Raw genomic sequence first — 21,437 nt, forward strand, 5'->3', positions numbered from 1 at the left:
TGGTAACACCTAATTTAGTTAAGTTCTTTGAAATGAAGTTAATACATTAGAGTGCACAACTGATTTATCTAATGTATTAACTTCATTTCAAAGAACTTAATTAAATTAGGTGTTACCAGTTGAAATAATTCAATTAAGTTGGTTCACCTATTTTCTTTTTACAGTGTATGTGTCAATCAAAGACTGGATACATAAGTGAAAAAAACTTTCAAGCTTCTCACAACAGGCTAATGGAAATTAGTTTCCAGATCTCCTTTAAAGATGTTTGCCATAGCTGAGGTTACAGTGTCACCTGCTTATGTAAAGTCTATTTTTAAGCAAATTACAATGCTTTTTTGAGCCTACTTATCAACATCTTACCTAAAGTTCTAGTTTTACCTTTGAAACCTCTGTGCTGTGAATAGTTTCATTTCACTGAAACCCACTGTGGTGAGCAAGAGTTTCATTTCACTGGAAAACACTGTGTTGGAGAGAGCCAGAGACAAAGAACGACAGAGGGTGACTGGCACGCTTCAGTACGAACATACCTGCTGTAGAAGAAAACATTACAAGGAACAACAGACAGGTTTTGTGGTTTTTCCTGTTCCTATTTTCCCTACAGCAAGATGGGTTTAACCACAACTGAAGGTAGGTATTTTTACTTTTGTGCATGCACGTGTTTTCTAACATGCTTATGTAACCTGATCCAGAACCCATGAGTTGTTTTGCTTTTTAAAATGTATGCCCACAGACTCCTTCTCCCCAGTGATCCGTGACTTGAGGATTGTTCTGCTGGGGAAAACTGGCTCAGGAAAGAGTGAAACAGGGAATACTATCCTGGGTTACACAGCTTTTAACACAGGAATATCTCCATCTTCTGTAACAAACATATGTAAGAAAGAGACTGGACATTTTGATGAAAGAACTGTGAGTGTTGTTGACACCCCTGGAATCTTTGACACATCAATTAAAGAAGAGGAACTGAAAAAGGAAATAGAAAAATGTATAATGCTGTCTGTCCCAGGACCCCATATGTTTCTGCTAGTGATCAGATTGGATGTGCGCTTCACAAAAGAAGAGAAGAGTTCTGTTAAATGGATCAAAGAAAACTTTGGGGATGAAGCCTCAAAGTATACAGCAGTGCTTTTCACAAGGGGTGATCAGCTCAAAGAAACATCCATTGAAAACTACTTAGAGCAAAGTCCTGATCTGAAGGAGCTCATCGCTGAGTGTAAAGCTGGGTATGTTGTATTTGACAACACATGCAAGAAAAATCGCACTCAGGTAGCTGATCTGTTTGAAAAGATAGACCAGACAGTGCAATTAAACGGGAACCATTACACCGGCAGCAAATACGAAGAGGCCCAGAAACAGATGAATTGGAACAAATGGTGGCGCAAATGTGGAGACACATTGAACTCTGCAGGTAATTATTTGCTTGTGGCAGGAGCGGCAGGAGCGGCAGCTGCTGCTCCTGCAGTTGGTGCTGCTGTAATGGCAGAGGAAGCAGCAGTCGCATCCGTCCGGCCTCTATTAATGTTTGTAGGAGCAGGGATTGTTAAAGGCATCGGGGGCTGGATCAGACCTAAAACAGAGAACAGCTAAGTAATACCAAGCCATGACCTTTATGAAGTCTCTTTATGAAGAAGAGGCTTTTTGTATACAAGGACAAATTCATGCTTGATATTATACCTGTTGTTTTAAACTTCATCAGGTTTAGTGTACGGTTTATGTAATTATGCTTTATTTATCATGCAATAGTTTGTTTCCATAGATAATCAAAAAAAAAGAGAATATTTATTAAAAACATATAGTTATGTAGAGGTGAAGCGAAAAGAAAATGATTCAACATCACTTAATCATATTTTAATCTGCAATGTCACTACTCTCTCATCTTTGTATTGTATTACTACATTTACAGCACTTTTTAAGCAGTATTACTTTTTCTATTTCTTTTTACAGTATTTTTTGCAGTATTTCTTTTTTCAATTTGTTTTTCTTGTTGAAGGGTACGACTTATTCAAATCATCTGTTCTGCAATGATAGTCAAGCTGGACTATGTACCTGAAGTTATCTGATACTTACGGTTCATTATAGATATTTACTGTAAATCAGGATTGGGTTTTTGTTTTTAAATTGAATGTATGATCTGATTTACAGTTTTATATTTAATTTGACTATAAAAGGGCATTTGAAAGTACATCTTCCACTAAAATCATTGCCTTTTCTTGTGCTAATGCCTGCTTTCATTGTTTTAAATAAAGTCATCCACTCTGTACCAGAATGTCATTAGTTCTTTTTTGCTCATGCCCCACCACCAAGATTGTGCAAAAACCTCCAAGTTGAAATTCATCAGTCTTGCTGATATACAACACTAATCATACACTGGCTGACAGCTAAATTACCGTGTCATGATATCACATTCAAACAGCATTAAAATAATTTGATTTTACACTAGGTCTGGTTTAGGCTATTTGAAAGGTCATGAGGTTTTCTTGGCATAAATGGATGGAAATACACACAAAACGCATAATAAATAAACAAACTACACTTATGACAAATGAAACTGAAACAAGAAATGATTCTTGGTACAAGTTTTCCTGTAAGATTCATTAGCAAATAACACATAACACTCATTCCATTGCAGGTATTAGTCAAACAGATCGAAATAGACCAATCTAACCTATAATACAGGTTGTAGGTGTAGTTGGCATTTAAAATATAACCTGTACATTTTAAGCGCCACCTAAAACTCAGTTTACAACCTTTTCACATCTGAACACACCAGTTATTTGATACTAAGCCTCCTTGCTTTTTTTTCATTTGTAATTTTAAATAAATAATGTTCAGCTTCACTGTCTTTTGTTCTTAATTGCAGAACAAGTAGCAGTGTCCTTACTTTGATCATTTTGTGGCTGACAGAAACTGACTACCATTCATTTTAACATCTGTGCTGGTCATGTTTGTACTGATGGTATGCACTGACATTGTTGTAGTGGCAGGACAATGAGGACTTGCTCTGTTTCCGCAGACGTGATGGGTCAATGGACGTCTACCATTGTTTCCCATTTCCTTTGGGGAAATGAGCTCAGAATGCTACAAATAAAAAGTAAAGGAAGCAGTGTGTCAGTGCCTGCGTATTTTAACGGTTATAAGTTACCAAGGTATAATCTATAGGTGAAAAATCTTTTTACATTTGGGTTTTAAAATCAATTATTTTGAATCCTACTAATGAGCCAAAAGAAGTGATACTCACATTCATATATAATATGTAAACGATAAAAAAGACAAACAAGTACATTTCATACCACTTGTTTACTATTAGCTTTAAATTCACATACTTGTTTTGAAACAGAAACAGAACCTAAACAAGTCACTTAGACATAGTTCCAAACCATAATGTGTGGGATACTAATACTGTATATGGAATATTTCTGTTTTTTATTCAGTGTCACAAACTGTAGCCGAACAATATCCTTGCCACTACCCTCCATCTTGTTATACAGGCACGTTTGCTTTAGCCTTGCATTTTATGCCTTTCCAAATGAAAATGGCAGATAAACCGCATAAGATTCCCAGGACAAGTGCAGGGGCGCCTAGAGCCAGGGCCACTGTGGTGTTAGCTCCCACTGCAATGACCACCCCAGCAAACACCAAGACAACAGCAGAAGCTGCGGCCACGCGTATATTCTTTCTTTGAACCTTTTTCTTCCTGATTTTCTTTTCCTCCTGCTTCTGTCTCTCCTCATCCCATATTTTCCTTTCCTCCTCTTTCTTCTGTTCCTCCTCTTGTTTCCTCCGCTCCTCCTCCTCTCTTAGCTTCCTCTGGGCTTTCTCATACATTTCATTCGTGTAGTGCTTACCGCCGTTATCCTGTACCATTTCCTTGACCATGTTGATCAGCTCTTTTACCTGTACGCGGTCATCCATGTCAATGTTGTTGAAAGCATGATATCTGCGTCCAAATGTGATCGAGAGTCTCCGCAGCTCCTTGCACTCCTTCAGAGCATTGTCAGCTTTAGCTTGATCTTTACACGTAAACAGCATGATTGTGTACATGGAAGCATCGTCTCCAAAGTTATCTTGGATCCACTTAACAGCATTTCTTTCCTCTTCTGTGAACCTTACTCCAAGCCGGATTACCAGTAGGAAAGCATGAGGGCCAGGAACTGACATTTTGACACACTCCTCTATTCTGACTTTTAATTCTTCCTCTGAGATGCCTGTATCAAACAGACCCGGAGTGTCAATAACCTGCACCAAAGTCCCATCCACTTCCCCACTCTGCATCTCACAGTGTTTGGTCACAGACACAGGGCTGGGATCCTCTTTGAAGGAAATTCTTCCAAGTATAGTGTTTCCTGTTGCACTCTTCCCTGATCCAGTCTTTCCCACTAAGACTATCCTCAAACCTCCAGACAAATCCAGACCTGTGATAGAAACAACAGACACAGAATTACTGGCATCTACAAAAAAACCCGAATCCTTTCTTTTCTGCCTTGTTAGTCTTAAGTAAGTGTGTTTTTTTGTTGTTGTTTTTTTTTTAAATTTAATCTCTGGACTATCTGGGGAAAAAAAGCCTTTAGCACATTTTCCTTGAAATATACTATGTATTCATTTGTTGTTGTTGTTTTTTTAAATAATAATAGTAAATAAAACAACATTTATATATTGTTGTTAGTTACTGTTCTTACTGTCTTGGAGCTCCTGTGATCTGTGACCACATAATTTCCCCTGGGATTAGTAAAGTATTCTGATTCTGATACATAATTACTGAAATTAGAGTAGAACAGCTACTAGTAGAGTCGAGTGACTACACAGAAAGTGAAGGAGCATACCATCAAAGTTTTTCAGACCACACCCATCAGACCGAGGTAGAGTTTTCTGCTTCTTTTCTCGGAGTTGTATTTCTGTCACAAGTTTCACCATTGAGAGAAAAAAGGTAAGATTAGTCACTGACATCTTTAAGAAGGTCTGCATCTTTTTGACTGCCTCTTTTACCCTTTTCAGTGTATCAATATCACATCCTAGAGTACTTAAATAATTAGTGCATTTTTTAAACTAGTTCAGAAAGATGATCTTACCTTCAGCCATTACTTCAGATCTATGCTTTATATGTCCCAGTTGGCCAAGTGAGTTATTTCAGACCTGAGTTCTGAACTTAGACAAGACAAACGTAGACTGTGGCTCGACACATTTCACATTAGTTTTGTGGGAAACTTCTGGAAGCCTAGTCACTGGGGGCTTCCCATTTCCTTGTATTGTCTTTGGTTTGAAATGTGAAAACTGTCTGTGTAGGCTGTCCGCAGCCCTCTAAATATGGTTAACAGGTTTGTGTTTGGACATTGCTGAGAAGTTTTCATAGCAAACCAACAAAAATATTAAGGTTTCTCATTTAATCGCATAAGAATATTTTATTATTTATATACAATTTATATATTTTACAATAACTCTATAATGACTTAGCTCTCTTTTTAAAGGAGCATGAGGGGGTCAAGAATATCACTCAAGTGCATCTTATTCTTTAAAAAAAATGTAAAGAAATTTAAAATAAAAGAAAAAGGATCTGTCTGAGCCTAGAGTTGTAGGTCAGTACAGATTAAAATGGTTTTACTTTGGTAGATGTTTGGTATTTGAAATAATAATAATAATGGACTGCATTTATATAGCCCTTTTCAAGACCCTCAAAGCACTTTACAATTCATTCACTCACTGGTGGAGGCAAGTTACAGTTGTAGCCACAGCTGCCCTGGGGCAGACTGACAGAGGAGAGGCTGCCATATCGCGCCATCGGCCCCTCACCAGTAGGCGAAGTGTCTTGCCCAAGGACACAACGACCGAGACTGTCCGAGCCAAGGCTCGAACCGGCAACCTTCCAATTACAAGACAAACTGCCAACTCTTGAGCCACGATCGCCCACGATCAAAGTCTCTTTTTTGTTTCCCATTTTAATTGACAAAAAAAGCAAAACTATAAACAAACAGTCAATAGGTAAATAAGAATGGAAAACAAGGGTATTCAAAAATTCCTTTCATGCGGATGGATGGAATGCACAAACATTTTAAAAGTACATGTTATTGAAAGTTATTATTTGCCACATTCTTAGCCATTATTTTCACTTTTTTTCCATCATAGAACTCATACCTAAGGAAAAAGGTCCATTGGATTTAATTGAATGTGTCCAAGTGCTCCAACTAATGTCACCAGAACATATGAGGGGCAACATGCTTCTACACCAAAAGGTCCCTGGCAAGTCTTTCCTCTAGTCTTTGCTTCCCCCTGCACATTTACTCTAGGTTTCCTATCTTATTGATGTAGTAATACCATCCATTGAATATTACTATGTTCTCTGTTTAACCTAGAATTTCCCTGACTTGGATTCGATTCTAACTCGGGTCATTAAAGAGAGAATATCTTCTTGGAGTCACATATTAGTTTCTTTAAATTTTTGTTCTCTTTCACGTATTCAAGATGGCGGCGCGAGCAGTCGCAGCGGCCCGGCGCTCTCCTCAACTTAGCGGTTTTCTTTTTATTTTGTGTATTTTTGTTTCACTTTTACTCCGATATGCAGGAGCACATATGCAGTACAGTAAAGCTGAACTGCTTGCGGTTCTAAACCACAAAAACCTCCACACCTTTGCTGACAATGACTGGGACTCAATTCCCCCTGAGATCCGGAGGGTCACCGACTCTAATTTCACCATACCACCGCTGAAGTGGCGTAGGCGACGGAGGCACAGGAAACAGAAGAGAGCGGGGCTGAAGGCTAGGCTACGTGCTAACCCACACGGACCGGCTATTCCGAGCCTCTTCCTCACCAACTCACGGTCACTAAATAACAAGATGGACGAGCTACGACTGCGGATCACCTCACGCTGTCTGGATTACTGTGTTATGATCATCACAGAGACTTGGCTGGACTCTTTTACCCCAGACACTGCGATTGAGCTAGCGGGCCACGCTACGTTCAGAGCGGACAGGAACAAAGAGTCCGGTAAGAAACGCGGGGGAGGTCTGCTAGTGTTTGTAAACAATAACTGGTGCACCAACAACACAGTTAAAGTCGTCCACTGCTGCCCGGACATAGAATACATGATGGTTCAGTGTAGACCTTTCTACTTGCCGAGAGAGCTCACAGCGATCACAATAATAGCAGTTTATGTGCCGCCGCAAGCTAATGCTAAGTCAGCCATGGAGCTACTCCAGCGCTCCATTAATAAACAGCTAACAACGCACCCGGACTGCGCCGTGATCGTGGCAGGAGATTTTAACCACGCAAACCTGAAATCTGTCCTGCCTGGATTCTTTAAAAACGTGAGCTTTCCGACGAGGGAAAACAACACACTAGACCAGGTCTACACCAACATCCCAGATGCTTACAAGGCCACCCCCCTGCCTCATCTCGGACTCTCTGATCATCTCTCTCTGTCCCTGATCCCTGCTTATAAACCTCTAATTCAAAGAGAAAAACCATCTGAAAAAACAGTAAGAGTGTGGACCATGGAAGCCACCACGGCCCTACAAGACTGTTTTGATAACACGAATTGGAGTGTATTTGCAGAAGGATCAGACTTGGAGGGCCACACATCTGCCGTACTCTCATACATCAGCTTCTGTACTGAGAGCGTAACAACAACAAAGACTGTTAAAGTGTTCCCGAACCAGAAGCCATGGCTCAACAGTGAGGTGAGAGCCCTACTAAGAGCACGTGACAGCGCCTTCAAATCAGGAGACCAACAAGTCTACAAAGAGGCACGCCAATCTCTGGTTAAAGGCATAAAAGAAGCCAAGCGCAAATACAAACAGCGCATCGAGGAACACTTTAACACAAAGAACTCCAGAAACATGTGGCAGGGGATCAAGACACTCACTGGCTACAAAGACAGTTGCACACAAACCAACTCCCCAGACATCACCTTACCTGACACCCTAAACCATTTCTTCGCCCGCTTTGACCAAGAAAACAGGGACACCATCACCCATCCTGCCATTACAGAGAGGGACGACGCTCCCATCCAGCTGGAGCAGCACCAGGTCAGAGCCACACTGCGCAGAGTCAACGCGAGGAAAGCAGCTGGTCCTGACGGTGTAGCCGGTAGAGTGCTTAAAGCATGTGCAGACCAACTAGCAAAGGTTTTCACCACCATCTTCAACCTCTCACTGCTACAGTCTGTAGTACCATCCTGCCTTAAGTCAGCCACCATCGTTCCAGTGCCCAAGAAGAACACAGTGAGCTGCTTGAATGACTATCGTCCAGTTGCTTTAACACCCATAATTGCCAAATGTTTCGAACAGCTCATCATGTCACACATTAAAGCTGCCATCCCTGCAAACCTCGATCCACACCAGTTTGCATACAGGGCAAACAGGTCGACAGAGGACGCCATAATAACAGCTCTTCACACAGCCCTCACACACCTGGACTGTAGTAACACCTATGTGAGAATGCTGTTTGTGGACTTCAGCTCTGCCTTCAATACAGTTCAACCCCACAAACTGGTTAATAAACTAAGCAACTTAGGACTCAGCAGCTCACTGTGCAGCTGGATACTGGACTTCCTGAGCAACAGACCCCAGAACGTAAGAATGGGAGAGCACACCTCCTCCACCCTCATTCTGAATGTGGGTGTCCCACAGGGGTGTGTCCTCAGTCCCCTCCTATACTCACTTTTCACCCATGACTGTTCACCAATCCACACCAGTAACACCATTATAAAATTTGCTGATGACACCACTGTCATAGGACTGATCGACAACAACAATGATTCAGCGTACAGAGAGGAGGTTCAGCATCTGAAGCAATGGTGTGACGACAACAACCTGCATCTGAACAAAGCCAAGACCAAGGAGATGGTAATCGACTTCAGAAGAACAAAGCGATCTGAGCACTCTACCCTCTACATTGATGGGGAGGAGGTAGAAAGGGTAGAAAGCTTCAAGTTTCTCGGAGTCCACATCTCGGCCGACCTTACCTGGTCCACAAACATCTCCCACCAGGTAGGGAAAGCACAACAAAGGCTGTACTTCCTCAGGAAACTACGTCAATTACCCCAAAGACTGCTAGTAAACTTCTACCGCTCCACCATTGAGAGCCTTCTGACTTACTGCTGCACACTCTGGTTCAACTGCTGCACTGCGGAGGACAAGAGGAAACTGCAGCGGGTGGTGAGGGCAGCAGAGCGGGCAATCGGCACCTCACTAACTCCCCTCAGAGACATCTATACTGGCAGACTTCAGCAGAAAGCCAGCATCATCATTAAAGACCCCTCACACCCTGGACACTCACTTTTTTCCCCCCTTCCCTCTGGTAAACGCTACAGGTCCATCAGGTCAAAGACAAACAGACTCAACAGAAGTTTTTACCCACAGGCTGTCAAACATGCCCTACCTCCACCCTGATTGGAGGATAACTGCACTGCCAACACTCATGGACATTACACCTTATTTATAAATCGTATTTCTGTTTATACTTCAATGCAAACAACACCCCTACCTCTTTAAACTGTATTTATTATAACATTATTTAGTATAGTTCCAACAGCACCCCCCCCACTCAATGTGCAATATCACTGATCACACTGCACCTCTCAATGCACCTGCTAGTTAGATGGCATGTATGTGTATGTATATAGATGTAAGTGTGTATGTGGAAATATGTGTGTGTATGCATGTACGGATGCAAATATGTATATATACATATATGTATGTATGTGCGTGTATGTTTGCAGGTGTATGTATAACTTGTACATATCTTTCTTGTGTAAATGTAAATTTGTCATTGTGTAAATACTTATGCTATTGTGTACTTCACACACATGGAGAGATGCCAAACTGCCTTTCACTGTTCTTGTAACAGTGACAATAAAAAGCTATTCTATTCTTCTATTCTAACCATCAAAAGATTTACCCTCAAGCAAAACAGCATCTGTAAGCAGGACTATGGTTTATGTGGAAGCATCTGCAACAACAGTATCCTGAATCCGCTTCACAGTGTCCTGCTCCTCTTGTCTGAACCTCAGTTCAGACTGATCACTATAAGGAAAGTGTGGTGTCCAACAACTGATTGCTCAATACACTCCTCAGTGTTTACTGTCACTTCATCTTCACCAGTGAATGCTGTGCTACAGAATAATTCAGAAAATCTGCAACTCTGCTGTTGAACTGATACACTTACATCGTTTTCTGCTTGCCAATCCAATATAATCTAAATTAAATAGATCTCATCACTTACAAGGAGTGTAAGTTTATGAATCATCTTAATAAAAAGTAGCTCAGTCTGCCCTAACTAGTACAAATGAGTGGTGGAGACATTAGAGGTCTTTCTGAAAGTGCTATAATTAAGTTCAAGGATATAAACCTCCACTGTTATCCTCTTTACTGCAATTCCAACTCCCAACCACCACTGTTTGTTTCACACAGCAAAAATCTACAGTAAAGCTAAAGACATTTTGTAGCATTATGTTTCAGATTTAATGTAAGATAATATAAAATAATATTATTTAATATGTATTCCTATTTCAAAATATACAAATAAAAGCTTATTTTTTCATTTTCTTTTACAGGCTAGTAAAAATGTACATGGGGCACTAAAACTCTGAAACATCAACCTCAGGCTGCTGGGTTAGACTCTGGTTTAATATTATCTTAATTAACATTAACACCATCAGAATGTTATTAAATGTGCAACCACCATGAGGTCCTTTCAAGGATTACAAAAACACATTCATTCATTCATTCTCAAGCACAATTAAACACTCAGATTAAGCACACACAAGATAGATAGAATTTTATTTCAAACATGCAAATATAACTGAAATAACAAGAGAAAAGAAACTTAAGACCTCTTCTCTGAGGAATTTGGGAGAGGGGGACAGAAGGTACAAAACTTTAAGGTTGACTCTCCTAGAGAAAAAACAGGGCCATAAATTCTTGTGTTAGGAAACGGTCCAACAGTCTGCTGGAGGTTTCTTGCTGTTAAAATTGAGTTTTCCTTTCGCACTGTAGCCAAAAAGCTTGCTTATGGGGGTCATCAGATTGTTGGTGTTGTCTCTGTTTTTTCTCCATTATTCTGGGGTCTGGGGTCGGGGACCGCTGCTCTAACAGTGAGTAACAGGCAGAACAATTACATTCTCTTCCACTAAAGGGCAGTAAAACTTCTTGCTCCAATTAAATGGGTTGCAACTTCCAGTAAAACTGAAGAAGACGAAGAAATTACATGCTGCAAGTGAGACAACGCAGCACGCAGTAGCAATAGATGAATATTTGAAGGGAAAAAAAAAAAGTAGTCAATCTGACCTGGGTCCTGGAAAAAATTCCAAATCAGATGAAGGTCCTAGCATGAGTGGTCAGAAGAAAGCAAAAAAAAAAAAAAAAAAAAAAAAAAAAGGTATATTGGGGACAAATCGAGCCAATTTCACTATGTCTGGTGTGCAGAGAAAAATTACATATTTGTTTGGTGGTGTGCCGTGTGATTTTTCTAATGTGAAATATGTGCAGTGGCTCCAAATGGTTGGGAAACACTGCCTTAAAATATACACCACCTGGAGGAAAATGTGGTTTTGAATTGGCACTATAAATCTGAACTGAACTAAATGAGGATGGTTCTACTGTGGTACATTGTTACGGTGCAATGAATTTAAAATATTAATGTATCTACAAATCTGTTTCACACATTCTTAAATTGTGATTTGACAAAAAATACTCTATTAAAAAAAACAGTCACATTAGATTAGAAATAAATGTAACATAAAGTAAATATAAAGTGAATTGAAACATAATTTAAAACCACCTAATCCCAGATGACAAGGATTTGATGCCCAGTGTGTTACCCATTATATATTGGCCTTTTTGTTTTGTAAAGGTGTAAGGCCCAAGTAAGCATACTTATTATGCAATTAAAGCCATGTCCTGAAGCTACTTCCATGAGAAGAGGTGAGGTATAAAACAGCCCTGCACCCAAAAGTGCTGCAGAGGTATACAATATCATTTTACGCCTCTCGTTTAATTTAATCCTCTCCTCTTCTTCCCTTTTTCTTTGCACTTCCTCCTTCTTCCTCTTTTCCCTTTCTTCTTCAAGTCTCTTCTGGGCTGTCTCATACATTTCATTGGTGTAGTGACTTCCTCCATTAAATTCCACCACTTCCTCAATTTTATCTAGAAGATTTTTGACCTGTTTTCTGCTTTCTTTCTGCTTATTGATGAGTGAATGGTACCTTCCTCCACACTTGTTTATCAGTCTTTGTAGATGTTTACTTTCTTTTACATAGTCTTCCACTGATTTATCCTGCAGCAGGTCACCATGTGTAAACAGAACTATGCTGTATATGGAAGCCTCTGAACCAAAGTTATCTTCAATCCACCTCACAGCATCCTGTTCCTCTTGTGTGAACCTTGACTTCAGGCTGATGACTAAAAGGAAAGCATGGGGTCCAGGGACTGACTGTTCAATGCACTCCTCAATTTTTGCTTTCACTTCATCTTGTGTTTGGGTTGTGTCAAACAGCCCTGGAGTGTCAATCACAACAATTTTTCTTCCACTTTTTTCTATCTCTTTTCTGAGACAGCCGTCAGTAACAGACTCAGGTGACATGTCCTCTTTGAAAGCGTTTGAATCCCCCAGAATGGTGTTTCCAGACGCACTATTTCCTGATCCTGTTTTACCAACCAGGATGAGTCTTAGTTCTTTATGATATGCAGAGTCTGTGGAAAATTAATGGTAACATTTGAATCATGTGAAGGAGTGTGCATGTATGACATGACTTGAGAGTGATTCTGTCAAACTGTAGAAGTTAATAACTGCACAAATAAGTGGCTGAAGCACTTGCCATTAAAGTGAGTTTGACTGTTCACCTTAAGAAACAACATTCAACTTTATTTGTTTTATATACATAAATATATGTTTTCAAATTCAGAAATATTAAACTGACTCCAGTACGAAACTAGGCTATTTGCTAATAACATGTTAAATAAAATATATGTTTATAACATGTTATAAACAAATTTTCTGCAAATGAAGTCATTTATACTGCAACATATGAGAACACTTGTTATGTTTATGTATTCATGACAAACCGGTGTTCTGGGAATCCATCCTACCTGGCAAACCATCCCACCCGTTGTTTCTGCGCATGCGCACAACACGAAATTCAGTGGCAAACCGTCCTACCTTTGTGAATGTCACCTACAAGCATACTTAAACTGCTAAAAGTTAGTGGCAAATCGTCCTACTTTTGTTAATCTGAGCTAGAAGCATACTTTAATAGCTACATTTAAGTGGTGAACCATCCTACCTTTGTGAATATGAGCTAGAAGCATACTTTAACAGCTAAAATTCAGTGGCAAATTATCCTACCTTTGTTAATAACAGCTACACACATACACTAACGGGTAAAATTAAGTGCCAAACCATGCTACCTTTGTGAATGTTACCTACAAGCATACTTTAACGGGTAAAATGAAGTGGCAAACCATCCTGGCTGTATGCATATGAGTAGGGCTGCTCAATTAATCGAATTTTAATCTCGATTACAATCTGGGTTTTCAACGATCATTAAAAATGACTGAGCCGATTATTAGCACCTCCCTCGTGCTTTAATCTCGCGCTGCTCCGTGTGGCAAATCGAGCGCACCTCTCTGCGTTTCGAACATGCGTCACAACAATTAAGAGGATCCGAGGGAAGCTCGGAAAGCTAAGCAGAAGTTATTTGGAGAGGAGAGGATAATGGCTGCTGAAGAAAGAATGCCGTTGGTTGAAAAGAGAGGTAAAACGACTTCAGTGGTGTGGAAACCAATGTTCCCTCTAAGCTGCGCACGTGTGCAATTGCGCACTGCTGGCACGGTCTCTGCGCACAGAAAATCTGCGTTGCGCACAAAAAAAATCTAACCTGAATTGAAATTAAAATTAAAACTTTAACAATTCTGTTTTGCAGTGTTAGTCAGTGAGTGACTGGCTGCTCCTGTATGGGATTAGAACGATGCCACCTTATCCTATAGTCCAGCCAATAATGCGATTCACATTCGTATATACGCAGCCAGTCAACGTGGTTGACAGGCTATGACAGCGTCCTTATGTGCCGACACCGGAGTTTTAGCTAGCAAAGCGGCGTGGCTGATGTGCAGTGAAGCCACATTAATGACAACGTGTACAACCATTGGAGATGTGAGCAGGACAGACGGAGCAATTGACGGGAAAAGTGTGGACTTTATACCAGTTTTTAAATTGTGTTGATAGGCCACGTAAAACCAGAGTTATGATAAAAATATGCAATGTTTGGTTTTCTTCCTGAATACTGTCGTTATTTATATTTACTGCAGGAAGAAACGGTAAAAACGGCGTTTAATAAGGAAAGCACTCTCCGCCTGTGAGCAGAGACGAAACCATAACACCCCCCACCCTTTCCTATTGGTCGAAAAAAGTACCGTGTCGACCAATCAAAAAATGATATGGCAACGTGGCATCTAGTTGTTAAGAAACGGGGGGAAGTTTTAGTAGTGACTGCGGTGTTCTGAGATGTGAGAGATTTAAGACGTTTAGCGCAAATCTTGTGTAGTTAGTGTGTAGTTAGTGTGTGGTGTAGTCAATAGTTTTGTTGTGTGTGTCAGAAAAATGAGGCGGCTGCTGAATGTTACAGGTGTTACAGGAGTGATACATCTCCTGTTTTCAGGCCTGCAGGTATCAGGCTGTTGTTCTCCTTTATCTCATAGTGGACAGAAATTATTTTTTGGAGTGGCACAAATAATTTGTGTGGCATCAGATTTGATGCAGAACAGCTGATTGTTCTGTAAATAGTTTGAAATGTTTATTTAAAAAAACACCTTGGCTGCATTTAAAAAAAAAAAAAAATAGCTGCAAAAAACTTTGTTGTTTGCCAAACTCAGTTACTTTTTTGAAGTAGTAACTATATAATTAATTGCCCAGCATTGGTCATTATATACTGTATTTTGCAGACAGAGAGTTACAGGACTCTCTCCCAGACCACAGACTCATACTCATAATACAAGTCAGAGCTTTATGAAAAAAAAAAGAAAGAAAGAAAGTTGTGTTTTCAAAATTGGAGTTCGTTATTTTTACTTCCAATAGTGTTAACATACTACACAGGTCATGAACAGGATTTTTTAAATTTTCATTGTAAGTGGGCTAAAGCAGTTAATTAAAAGTAGTCTAACATAAATGTAAATGCTGTAATTTGATTATTTTAATAAACCATGTAACTTGGATGGATTAGATGCTGGCGTGACCACAGTGCACACGTCTGATGTCGCTCACAGTGGTCCAAGGGACGCTCAGGGAGTTTGTGTGTTCGCTCAGACACATGAAATATTTGAGGGAACATTGGTGGAAACATTATGGGTTCGCGGAGTCAGACATGGATCAAATATTGTGCAGTATTTTGAAGTTCACTAAACATAGATGTTTACATTTTTCATTTATTTTTTATATTGCAAACATTTGCACTGTAATCAGTATTTGCACACTATTTTATATTATTTTTTGAAGCCATTATTCAATACATTGTTATCGTTAAATAAATATCGTCAAATAATCGAGATCTCAATTTCAGTGAAAATAATCGTGATTATCATTTTTGCCATAATCGAGCAGCCCTACATATGAGCTACAAGTCTGATGGGCAAAGTTAAGTGGCAAACCGTCATACCTACTTAAATTGGTGCTGGAATTACTCTGTGACAGCAGAGTGTTTCGGCAGGTTGCCACATACCTCTGTTAATTTCCACCACGTTTGCAAAAGTTCCTAACGAGTTCTGTCCGCACTTCACAAAAAAAGCCTCCAGCTTGTTTGGCGCTGTGAAGCTTTTAATATGAAGCAGCAGCAGCAGGAAGGTGATAGGTTTGTATCAGCGCTAGCTTCACCAGTTTTGAATCAACTGTTGAATTCCGTTGCAGTGCAGGAATGGTTCATCTATTAAAATATTTAAATGTTTTATTTTGAAAGTATCCGTCCAAGTGCTTCCTCGGGTGTGCAGTAAGCTGTTAGGTCACCAGCTTCTTTCACGACACACATTCATTTCACTGAAAAACAATTGTTGGAGCTATTTGTTCTTATTTTTTATTATTTTGAAATTAGTTAAAGTTTGTTGTTAGTTTACTTATATTTTGGGGTTTATTTTCAAGTTTATTTGTAGGTTAATATTTTGTTTCAATGTTTTGTTTGTTTGATGTTACTTTGTTAAATTAGTCAGTAAGAGCTGTAGGGCCATTTTGTTTCTATAAATAGAGAGACTGGTATAGGACCAGCATGCACTGGGGTGGGCCTATGTTTTTTTTTTTTTTACCAGAGCAGGAGAAGCAGCAGGAAGTAACAAAAAATGGATCCTGTTATTGCTTGCCAAACTGGATAAATAAACCATAAAAACGCAACTTTCAAGTTTGGACAGTGGACTTCTTTTGCCTGCGTACGAAATATTATCTCAGTGCAGTATACTGCTTGAGATAATATTAGTGGCTTGTGGACTTTTAATTGTGGGATTTTTGGTCTGTCAAACAAAAGGAATTGCCACTACAACAATACTTAAACCTATGAGGAATGACTGACTGAGCAGGCTAAGTATGAAAATGAAAACCAGCCATTATAATTTAAACTTTTATTTTATTGTTGCAAAATTATACACTGAGAAACCTTTGAATAAACAAACCCGTGCCCCTAACAGAGGAAGCATGCAAATTTTTAAATTTATTTTAAAATTAACAAAATAGTAATTCAAATAGTGATTACTGAAAACTATTTCTAAACTCATTCCTGGATCTTTTTTTTTTAAATTCCTCTGTTCCTCTGTCTATATGACAGAAGATGATAGAAGTTGAGTCATACTAAGGATCATATAAATGACTCGGTAGAGTAAAATAAATATCCTATATGAACAGACTATAAAGTATTTGTTTATTAAGTAGTCAGTTTTATGTAACACAAAACCCTGTCAGATGATTGGTCAGAAATCACACCATAGTATTATATAATTAAAAACTACAACCATCACTGGATGCATGACTTATTTTTTTGTTTGTTTTTTCTTTGCTGGAGGAGTGGGGTAGGTTTAGTGGTCCTATCTCCTACACTTATGTAAACATTGCCATTGTGCAATTTAACTGAGAATATCCAAGTGCTCCACCCAATGCCATGAGAGAATATGATGAAAAGTATGCTCCTGCACTAAATAATCCCGCAGAAGCGAAAGCAATCATTTTACACCACTCCTTTAAGTTGATCCTCTCCTCTTCAAGTCTCTTCTGGGCTGTCTCATACATCTCATTGGTGTAGTGACTTCCTCCATTAAATTCCACCATTTTCTCTATTTTATCTAGAAGACTTTTGACTTGTTTTCTGCTTTCTTTCTGATTATTGACGAGTGAATGGTACCTTCCTCCACACTGATTTATCAGTGTTTTAAGATGTATGCTTTCTTTTACATAGTCTTCCACTGATTTATCCTGCAGCAGGTCACCATGTGTAAACAGAACTATGGTGTATAAGGAAGCCTCTGAACCAAAGTTATCTTGAATCCACTTGACAGCATCCTGTTCCTCTTGTGTGAACCTTGACTTCAGGCTGATGACTAAAAGGAAAGCATGGGGTCCAGGAACTGACTGTTCAATGCACTCCTCAATTTTTGCTTTCACTTCATCTTGTGTTTTGCTTGTGTCAAACAGCCCTGGAGTGTCAATCACAACAATTTTTCTTCCACCTTTTTCTACCTCTTTTCTGAGACAGCCGTCAGTAACAGACTCAGGTGAAATGTCCTCTTTGAAAGTGTTTGTATCCCCCAGAATGGTGTTTCCAGACGCACTCTTTCCTGATCCTGTTTTACCAACCAGGATGAGTCTCAGTTCTTCATGATTTGCAGAGCCTGTGGAAAATAATGGTAACATCTGAAATATTTGAAGGAGTGTGCATGTATGACATGACTTTTTAAAACCTTTTTTTTAAGGTAAAGTTAGGAATTTTTCTGATACAGCTGAAGCAGGTGATTTTCCAGGTAGGTTCACTGACACTAGTGATTCTGTAGTCGCATACTTGCAGCTTTTATATGCTGGTGACCACTTAAATTAAAGGTATTGTAGATGTTGATTGAAAAAAACCTGACTCCAAAAACAGATATGTTGTCTGAACAAGGCAAAGTCCAACACTGGGTTAGTTGCTCATATGTGTTGATTAAAAATATATTTAAATGAACACAATGAAATATATTCTAAAGAAATCCTCTTTAAATTAAGTCATTCATACTACAACAAAGGTGAACACTTGTTATGTTTATGAATTCATGACAAACCGGCTGTACAAGTTCTTATTCTGCTTACCTTTGTATTGATTTTGGCAGTGAGCAGTTTGTCCACATAATGTCAGTAACACCAGCAGGATGCATCCTTGGATCCAAGCTTTTGCTGCCAACATTTTAGTAAACTCTCAAAAACTTTACATAGAAAAGAAAAAAGGGAAATCATTCAAGGAAAATGTTTCTAATCAGATCGCAAGTAAATGTTGAACTACACTGAAAATATATGTTGAATAAATCATGCCCCAAATTGGTTGTTTATACAATTAAGCACTGTAGACTTTTTATAGAAACTCTATCGATAAAATCCGTCTTCTATTGAAATATTTAAAGGTTCTATTTTGAACGTACCTGTGCAAGGACTTACTCTTCTGTACAGTAAACTGCTGGGTCACTAGAATCTTGCAAAGCAGACAGGACATGCCCACTTTGCATTTCCATGGAAAACGATACTTAAACCAATGCGGAATGGTCGGCTGAGCAGCACCAGCCAGTGGTGACAAGAGGAACAGCATCATGTTCAAGTGAAAAATGTGTTAGTCTGACGGTAGGTCTGCTTTCTCCAGAAAATGAATGCATTGAAACAAAAATAGTTTTGCATATGAAATAAAAATTATACAGTCATTTAAAGAAAAAGATACGTTGACCTCTATAACTTGATTAATACAGATGTGAAGAGCAGGTTTGTGGGTCAACAGATTATTTTGTAGTGGGCAGAACATATCCACTGTTACACTGAAAACAATACTTAAACCAATGTTGAATCACCAGCTGAGCAGCCTAAGTAATGAAGAAGCCAGCCAGTGATGAGAATAATAATAATGTTTAAGTGAACACTGTTTTAGTGTGTTTGTATGTGTGCTTTATCCAGAAAACATCAGAAATTCATTAAAACAAAAATAATTTTGCTTATTAAATGTAATAAAACAATAATTTAAAGAAAAAAATAGGTTGACCTTTTTTAACCTGACTCCTATGGACGTGACAAGCAGGTTGGTGAGTATCTACAAGTTGCTTTTAAACATAACAGCTGGTCTTATTTTCTTTCTGCAGGATTTACAAAAAGATAATAGGGATATAACAACTTTTAGACACAATAATTCATATATATTCATATATATAATATGATGTACAAGAAAATCTGAGAAAGCAAAACTCTCTTTCCCAGAATGCCTTGGGCTCTTCTTGTTTTCCAAGGCGGCCAACTGGGAAAGTAGAATGGAGGGGGACAGAACTTAGCCCATGCAGATCAGATGCACCTGTGTCTCCCTCATCAAACAAAGAAAGAGGTTGGCTGTGGGAGAGTGCTTGTACTGTGCTCCTGGGCCATTTTATTAACACTTGCCCCATGTGGCCAAAAGAGACTGCTCGTCAGTAACGGTGGGGATACTGACAGGCAATGAAAAAGATCCTCTCTAAACTGATCCCCTCTAAACTTGATTCCCTTCACCCTCCAAGCACTTATTGATTATGTTTCTGAGTAAAACTTCTTTTATTAAACCCTGGCACAATCGCGCAAAATTCCTCCCAAACCCCTTCCCAAGGTTCTGCAATTCACTGCCTTGGATGTAAATAGACTGCCGGATATCACACACAAAGTTCAAACCAGTCTCACTCGCACTCTCAGGAAACACACTGAAAAAATATGATTTGTGTTTAAGCTCCAATTACTCCAGTTATACTCTGTCACCCCGGCTACAAACTCACATCCTATACCTCGATTGGTAAAAGAATTTTGTGTCAGGTTGAAGTTAGTTTTGTCATGAAAACTGTTTAAGATCCGCGGCCCCCAACTTACCTTCCTGTACCTTCACTGTACAAGCCCCACCCACCTAATGTCTCATCCATGCCCCCTGTGTACCAGGATTTAGTGGAAGTTTTTCATAAGGATCTTGCCTTGTCTTTCCCTCCACACCGACCCTATGACTGTGCTATTGACCTGTTACCCAGCGCACCACTTCCTACATGTAAGCTGTAGAGTTTGTCAAAGCCCAAACATGAGATGATGAAAAAATACATAACAGACTCTCTGGCCACAGGTATCTTTTAGCCGTCTTCCTCTCATCTCTGTGCTGTTTTTTTCTTTGTGGAAAAGAAAGATAAGTCCCTTCAGCGCTGCATAGATTTTTGAGGATTAAACATGACTACTGTGAAAAATAACTATCCTTTGCCATGTCTTTCCTATGCTTGAGAGCCGTTACAGGGCACAACCATTTTCAGCAAATTGGATCTCTGCAATGCCTACCACCTGGTAAGGATTAGAGAGGGGGACGAGTGAAAGATAGCCTTCAACCCTCACCTTGGACACTTTGAGTATCTGGTAATGCCCTTTGGACTAACTAATGCACCCACTGTTTTTCAGGTCCTGGTAACAAAGTCCTGCGAGATTTCATAAATCATTTTGTGGTCGTGTATCTGGATGACATCCTGATCCTCTCCCGGTCCCTTAGTCATCATGAAGATCATGTAAGGTTGGTTTTGCAAAGGTTACTAGAGAACAAGCTGTTCGTGAAGGTTGATAAATGCGAGTTTCATGCAGAGAAGGTCTCCTTTCTTGGCGAAAAGGGACATTTCTGTTCCAACTAGTCTTAAGTACAAGCAGTAATGAACGGGCCTATTCCAGAAAACCGCAAACACTTGTAATGGTTCCTTGGCTTTGTTATCTTTTAACACAGATTTATCTGTGACTTCAGTAGAATTGCTTGCCCCTAACTCAACTTATCTCACCCTAGCTTCAGTTCCAGTGCACCACCATGGCACAAGATGCCTATGATAATCTCAAACACCACTTCTCTCAGCTCCCATTTTGTCTTTACCGGAACTCTCCAAGCAATTCTTCATGGAGATGGATGCAACAATCTGAAGGTTAAATGCACCCTTGTACTTTCTTTTCTCATCGTCTCTCATCCACAGAACAGAACAATGATGTTGGGTATCGACCAAGTCCATGCACAAAAATCTTATGAGGTTAAACTATCTAAATATCGCATGGATTATAGTGAGACACTTCAGGTTTAAGCAGATGTCACATTAAACTCACTACATGTCACGTGTTTTTTACACCAAGTACTAAGATCATCTCTTCTCCTTCTGATCATCATCAGCCTTTGTGATCTCATCTTCAATTTTCTTCTGATCTCTTGTAGTCTATTGTCATGCAGCACTTTTCT

At 39.4% G+C, this 21,437-nt stretch overlaps 4 protein-coding genes across 4 annotated transcripts; 1 reads left to right on the top strand and 3 right to left on the bottom strand.

Moving 5' to 3' along the window:
• The first annotated feature begins 406 nt into the window (after positions 1-406).
• LOC100693802 (GTPase IMAP family member 4) lies at positions 407-2,132 on the top strand. Its single transcript, XM_005454834.4, has 2 exons — positions 407-627; positions 731-2,132. Exons 1-2 carry the CDS (start codon positions 606-608, stop codon positions 1,582-1,584), a joined length of 876 nt encoding a protein of 291 aa, XP_005454891.1. The 5' UTR covers positions 407-605; the 3' UTR covers positions 1,585-2,132.
• On the bottom strand, positions 2,067-5,237 carry LOC100694076 (GTPase IMAP family member 7). Its single transcript, XM_003450025.5, has 3 exons — positions 5,064-5,237; positions 4,818-4,889; positions 2,067-4,409 (listed from the first exon to the last, which is right to left on the bottom strand). Exons 1-3 carry the CDS (start codon positions 5,071-5,073, stop codon positions 3,478-3,480), a joined length of 1,014 nt encoding a protein of 337 aa, XP_003450073.1. The 5' UTR covers positions 5,074-5,237; the 3' UTR covers positions 2,067-3,477.
• A 6,448-nt stretch (positions 5,238-11,685) lies between these two features.
• On the bottom strand, positions 11,686-13,108 carry LOC100694349 (GTPase IMAP family member 7-like). The gene is made up of 2 exons (XM_019347409.2): positions 13,075-13,108; positions 11,686-12,678 (listed from the first exon to the last, which is right to left on the bottom strand). Exons 1-2 carry the CDS (start codon positions 13,106-13,108, stop codon positions 11,804-11,806), a joined length of 909 nt encoding a protein of 302 aa, XP_019202954.1. The 3' UTR covers positions 11,686-11,803.
• A 3,646-nt stretch (positions 13,109-16,754) lies between these two features.
• On the bottom strand, positions 16,755-18,732 carry LOC100703276 (GTPase IMAP family member 7). The gene is made up of 3 exons (XM_003449978.4): positions 18,619-18,732; positions 18,293-18,405; positions 16,755-17,841 (listed from the first exon to the last, which is right to left on the bottom strand). Exons 2-3 carry the CDS (start codon positions 18,384-18,386, stop codon positions 17,054-17,056), a joined length of 882 nt encoding a protein of 293 aa, XP_003450026.1. The 5' UTR covers positions 18,387-18,405; positions 18,619-18,732; the 3' UTR covers positions 16,755-17,053.
• Between the last annotated feature and the right edge of the window lie 2,705 nt (positions 18,733-21,437).

The sequence above is a fragment of the Oreochromis niloticus genome, linkage group LG6 (genome assembly GCF_001858045.2).
Source record: "Oreochromis niloticus isolate F11D_XX linkage group LG6, O_niloticus_UMD_NMBU, whole genome shotgun sequence".
In the NCBI taxonomy this organism is placed as follows: Eukaryota; Metazoa; Chordata; class Actinopteri; order Cichliformes; family Cichlidae; genus Oreochromis; species Oreochromis niloticus.